This window comes from Nuphar pumila, chromosome 6 (genome assembly GCF_984573655.1).
Source record: "Nuphar pumila chromosome 6, dmNupPumi1.hap1.1, whole genome shotgun sequence".
NCBI lineage: Eukaryota > Viridiplantae > Streptophyta > Magnoliopsida > Nymphaeales > Nymphaeaceae > Nuphar > Nuphar pumila.
Window position 1 is genome coordinate 12,962,799 of NC_143254.1, and position 6,316 is coordinate 12,969,114.

At 37.1% G+C, this 6,316-nt stretch overlaps 1 protein-coding gene across 1 annotated transcript; it reads left to right on the plus strand.

The window, feature by feature from the left end:
• Positions 1-686: 686 nt before the first annotated feature.
• On the plus strand, positions 687-4,794 carry LOC149834005 (uncharacterized). Its single transcript, XM_090009926.1, has 4 exons — positions 687-755; positions 2,022-2,543; positions 3,328-3,575; positions 4,243-4,794. The coding sequence occupies exons 2-4, from the start codon at positions 2,095-2,097 to the stop codon at positions 4,470-4,472; spliced, it is 927 nt and encodes a 308-aa protein (XP_089866052.1). The 5' UTR covers positions 687-755; positions 2,022-2,094; the 3' UTR covers positions 4,473-4,794.
• The last annotated feature ends 1,522 nt before the right edge of the window (positions 4,795-6,316 follow it).

Sequence of the window (6,316 nt, forward strand, 5' to 3'; positions counted from 1 at the left end):
AGTTGATTTTTCGAACCTTATAAAAACCCACCCATGTGTTGGAATCGAACGCTTGAAGAGCCGATCCCTATAAAATCAAGTACATAGATCGCATCTGCAAGGTCAGAATTTATAAATAAAATGGAAAAAGACTGAAAAAACTATTTAGCACGCTAATTTAGCACCTAATGTGTGAGCAGCTACCAGTCACTCACTATATAGTATATATTTTTATTTCACAAGCTTATTCGACGAGCCGAACATCCCTTGTTCGGGCTCAGGGATGTTGGGTTCGGTTCAACTCGTTTATATTTAACGAGAAGCTCGTGGCTTGGCTTGCCGTGAACGAGTCTTCAACGAGCTGAACCGAGTTGAGCCACGAGCTACTCGGTTCCTTTACCAGATCTGACCCGTTGACACCCTCTAATAGGGAGTACACCCAGCCATCGTGACAAATATCGCGAGAAATATGAATTTCTCGTAAAAAAATCGCGATATATTCAGTAAAAGATAAAACTGGTGTTTTTTTCTGCGAGATTTTGTATTTTTGCTAGAAATAGAAAATCTCACGAAAATAACTGAATACCTCTTGTTTTGTTTTTTAACCCAACGAAGAAAAAGACGCCCACCTCCCCCGTCGCCCTTTGCCTGTTTCTCATTTCCTCTGCCTCTCTCGAACCCTAGCACACACCATTCGGAGGTTTTGGCCGGTGAAGAGGCATCGGCAGTGGACCAGCGGGTGGTCAATTGGCGTCTGAGTCGTCGGCAATAGTCCGGTGAGTCCAAATCTGCTTCTCTGTGTGTGTGTGTGGGTGGCGGTGGACTGAGCTGGTGGAAGTTATGTATAAATAAACTCACTTCTTCTTCCTTTAAAACAATGTGTGTAGTATATGATAAATAAAAGAGCAGGGTTAATTCTAACTTTTTTTTTATTTGTTTCACTAATAACATGGGTTGCTATCTTTATCTACCCTACTCCAAATGTAATATATGCTTTTTTGGTATATATATACTATTAATTGAATACTTCAGTAAAAGGATTGTTCATTAGGAAATTATTCCTGTAGCATAAGATGACCTTTATGGGGCTTGTTTAAATTCTGTTTTTCACTTTTCATTGTGAAGCTTCTTTTTTGCATTCCCCTAAGAATTTGTGCTATGTGAGGCATGTAGTATTTACGTGGCTGATTAAGCCATTAATCGTGTCTTAGTTTTGGTTATGCTCTCAATTTTCATAAGTTTTTTACATGTTCCAATGTGTTACATAGTTGACATTATTAATAATTGTACAAAATGAAGTAGCCATTTTAGAAGAAAATAAAGCTTGCCGTTTTATCTTATTGATGTAGTTGATAGTTGATACTTATAGATATGATTATTTGGAATTCAAAGTAGGTTTTATTATATTATTATTTTCTATGTAAATTTTAATTGTATAATTCGTTTTTTGAGAAATTATTTGATTTTTATATTTTTTTCGAGATTTTACCTATAAAAACTCGAGAAAAATAAATTTTTTTGAAAATCTCACGAGAGATTCATAGCGGATAAATTGCTGTTTTAAACTTTTGTCACTATGCACCCTGCTTCGGGTGCATGGCAACATATAATACCTGATGATTCCCACAAGCCACATTGACAACTTAATTATTGTGTGCTTTCCTCATATGTAACAATGTACTCCTTCTCAATAACCCGAGATTTTGTCTCATCTTTTATCTCCTCGGTCACTTTATATGTTTTAACATCAACTGCACTTTCAATATTTGCAAAACAACCATGGGTTCTCAAATATTCATCCTTCATCTTCAAAAATATTATTGGAGTGAAGACTGTTTGCAATTAAAACTCTATTCTGTGGATAAAATCATGTGTGCATTGGGTCTAGTTTAACTGAGAGTTAAGAAACAATTGGAGTTATGTAGACAGTTTCTTAGCTCCAATTGTAACTAATTATTAAATTAGTAATGCTTTTGGTGTTTTTTGAAATGTCTGTGACTTAAATTTATTATTCCTACTTGTTTTCATTATTTACCTTTCAGATAAATCAGCTGTATTTACGTGGAAGAAACTGCACCTTTGCAACTGATTAATCATTTAGAAATCCTTTCCAACATGTTGCTAATGGAAGCTACATGTAAGAATACATTTCAGCGTCGCATTTGCGATGGTGACCTGGTTATTGTGTATGAGAGGCATGATACTATGAAGGCAGTCAAAGTGCAAAATGGCTTGGAATTCCAAAATAGATTTGGTGTCTTCCAACACTCTGACTGGATTGGGAGGCCTTTTGGGTCCAAGGTACTGAGCAAGAAGGGTGGATTTGTGTATTTATTGTCTCCCACTCCAGAGCTGTGGACTTTAGTCCTAAGCCACAGGACTCAGATTTTATACATTGCAGATATCAGCTTTGTGATATCATACTTGGAAATTGTTCCAGGTTGTCTGGTTCTGGAGTCTGGAACTGGCAGTGGCTCACTTACGACGTCCCTTGCAAGGGCAGTTGCTCCAACCGGCCATGTCCACACATTTGACTTTCATGAACTTCGAGCTGTCTCAGCAAGGTATATTGATTAAGTTTTTTGTGTTAGACTTGTTCTCTGTACAGTACTTGAGGTGAAGCTACTATATTTCAAGTTCTCAATAACCATTTAAAGGGGGTTTTGGAAGCCTTTTTTTTGTCCATCATAATAAGCCTTTCTTTAACACAATAATATCTACTGATTGAGTATGTTTTGCATGTTTAAGAAAGTCTTGCTGTTGTTTTTTTCATTGTGAAAATGATCTTATCGTCTTGCAGATTTGAGGAATTTTCTTAAATAGTGCTAGTGTAAAGAGTTTTAACCTTTTTCCTTTAGATGTGATTGATGGCCTTCCAGTTTGCCCTGAATTTTCCGAGTCTATGAAATAATGGAGGCAATATATGAAGATTTGATGAAATAAGAACTCAGCAACTTTGAAGGAGCTCTGCCTATGGAACAGGTGTCATGTTTGGGGCCTTTGGGCAGACAAATGGGCCTGGCAAATCTTGCAGAGCCTCCAGATTTGCCCAGGCTGTTAAACGGCCTGCGCTTCAACAATTCTGTGAATAATATGACCTATATCATATATGACTCCCTTCTTGATTCATGGTTACTTGGTGTATTATCAGACCAAGTCAAAAATTCTTTTTCTCATTTCATTGCTGGTCTTTATGGTTCCGTCATTGCCAAAAGGTCAAGATTCTTTGGCTGTATCGAAGACACCAGTGTATTTGAATGCTGCATTTAAGCAATTGTATTCTATTTGCATATAATCCAAATTTTGGTCGACTGTGGAATTATCTAATTCTAGTTGTTCTTTCATCAGGGAGGATTTTGAGAAGACCAGACTAAGTAACTTGATAACTGTGGATGCCCGTGATATTCAAGGTGAAGGATTTCCAGAAAAGTTCCATGGGATGTCGGATTCTGTTTTTCTTGATCTTCCACAACCCTGGTTGGCCATACCATCTGCTGGAAAAATGTTGAAATGTGATGGAACCTTATGCTCCTTCTCGCCATGTATTGAGCAGGTTCAGCGCACATGTGAGAAACTGAGATTATCTGAATTCACTGGTGAGTTTTCAATTATCAGTTATATTTCCATCTGTAATGAGTTGTCAAGAACAAAAAGGGATAAAAAGCAAGAGAGGAACAAAAAGTTTGTTGATAGCTAAATTAAATAAACCAGCATGGACTTGTCTATGGTTAGCTCACATGAGAGTGCACATGTGCACATACACACATATACAGGGACAGATGGCATGGTTGGGTTTCTCTTTAGTTTGGCCTGTTCTATTACCATGTTGATCTGACTAGCTCAACCTGATTATGATAAATTCTAGAAATGCAGGTTTTCATGCAAATTGAAAATCCAGCTTTTTCATTCTATTAATTATTAGTCAGGAACTAGCGATCGCATAGCAGTTAGACAGTTAATTTTCTTCTAATGAGTTAGTTTATGCTTCTGTTTCTCATCCATGGAACATCTCCATGTTTGCAGCTAGTTGGCTGGTTGTTTCAATTTTCTGCTGCGTAGAAAAATTAAATAGATCTGCCATTCTGCACAATTGATCTTATTAGCCTAACCATACAAGTAATACTAAGTGAAATCTTATCTATTGATGGTCCTCTCACTGAGTGGCAACGATTAAATTTTTCTATTTAATTGCCATTCCTTTTTCTTTGGTTGACTTGAAGATATGAATAGATGGGGGGCTTTTTCTTTGTATTTTTGATGCAGATATTCGAACATTTGAAGTACTCCTACGGACCTATGAAGTTAAGGAAGCCAAGATTGATGGAGGTTCCGATGATAGACGGACAGGCATTAGTTCTCTTCCCTGCAAGAGGCAGTGTTCAGATGATGGGAGCATAAGTGAAGGAATGAATAGGATAGTAGTGCGGCCATGCAGTGAATCAAGAGGTCACACAGGGTACCTGACATTTGCAAGACTACGTGTGACCAGCTGATCTCTCTCTCATGCACATCACACTGCAGCGGCAGCACTGGCTGATAGTGCTAGAACTAAGGACCAAGCAGATCCCTTACATTGCCTCTTCATCATCGTTGGATTCTAGAGATCTGTTAATGGTCTGCATCTGCCTAATCTTAAGTGGGAATTGGGAAAAAATCTGTGTTTATAATTCACTTTTATGATAGCGTTTTTAGCCAAATTTCATCAGAGATGAAGTGCAAACACATGTTCAATCATTTGTGGTAGCGCATCTATCCTTCCATATAAGTATACTGCTGTGGTGAGTTCTCTTTTCATGGTTATCATGTGATTTTGCCGATAGGGTTCTGGTTATTTATGTGACTGCTTTGATCTGCATCTTAAGTAGATCATGTGACCTCTTTTCCCCTAAATTCGATGTCCTCTCTCTCTCTCTCTCTCCACACAGGCACACACACTAGAAACAAGTGGTATATGTTTGCTACCCTCGTGGGAAAGAACCTTCTAATGTGAAGCACTGTTTTTGCACGTCTGACCTTTGGGATCTGATCTGCATGTATGGTTTGGTATTAACTGACCATTGGATCATGTATTTCTGATGTGTATGTCGGATTTTGTGGGAGTTGAAAAATCAACGGTCTACAATGTAGTGAATTTTCAACCCTCAAAAATTCGTATTTTTACATCAAGAAAATACAATCCAAGGGTTTCTACTATTTTGATCATGATGAACACATTCATATGGGGTCAGACTTTATCAAAACAAACTTCTTGTGTCTTTTTTGTTTTTTTGGAGGAAAACAAACTGAGTTCCAACTAGGGGTTTCTTTCCCCTGAGGGTAGCAAATATTTTCCCGAAACATTGAAAAGAGGGAGAAAAAAGAAGCTAAAATCTCATAAAGGCACTTTTTCTATATTATGCTTTTGAATTGATTTCCAGCAATTGATGCTTCTGCTTTTATTCTCTACAAATATTAAGCATTTCTTGTTACCTGCAATTGGGAATAGTCGGTCACCCAGTATGCACATAACGCCAAGGATTTGGATTCCTTCTGAATAGAAAGCTATCGAACAATTGCAGAACGTTGGAAATCTCTCCTACATCAAAACATGCATGGTTCCATGTGAATTCTGACCAATGACTTTTATATTCCACTAAATAACTATCAAGGCTTCTACAAAATCATATATATATATATATATATATATATATATATATATATATATATATATATATATATATATATATAGAGAGAGAGAGAGAGAGAGAGAGAGAACTCTCTTTCCAATTGCAAGATTCATGAATTTGTTAAAAGAAAAGTATGAACATATAAGATATTTGCGTACCTCATCTTATCATTTGATGCTGCCTTGGATAGACAAAGGTGAGAGCTAGAGTGATGCTTGTATGCATCTATTCATTTATATATAAGATGATTTGGACATTTGCTTTCTGTCACATGCCAACTTATCTCGTTATTCAGGTAAGTTCAAATATTGAAAATACGCCTAATTAAATTTAACATAAATTAATTTTCTGAATTTTGTGCAATTTCTTTTAGTATTTTCTGCTTTTCCTTTGATTTTCGTGCGAAGGAGTAGGGTAAAGTGATTTTTCGCATCTTCTGGTTTGAAGGTGCAACACTCTCTTTCTCAAGTGGACATGGATTTACTCTGCTATCATCAGCATTCCCAGCTTGCACTTTCTCAAGTTTACAAGTACTTAAGAAACCTGAGAAAAGTGGCTTGATTGCGCATCCATTTCTTGGAAACCTGAGAAAGTACCACTTTCTCGGGTGTCTGCAAGCATGCCCTTGCATTGGATTTCTGGTGACAACCAAAATGTTGGACTGGATCTGG

Bases quoted from the DNA above. Each gene is read 5' to 3' on its own strand.
- LOC149834005 (XM_090009926.1), top strand. From the start codon at position 2,095: ATGTTGCTAATGGAAGCTACATGTAAGAATACATTTCAGCGTCGCATT. The intron at 2,544-3,327 runs GTATATTGATTA...TTCTTTCATCAG, and splicing joins CTTCGAGCTGTCTCAGCAAG to GGAGGATTTTGAGAAGACCA. The intron at 3,576-4,242 runs GTGAGTTTTCAA...TTTTTGATGCAG, and splicing joins GAGATTATCTGAATTCACTG to ATATTCGAACATTTGAAGTA.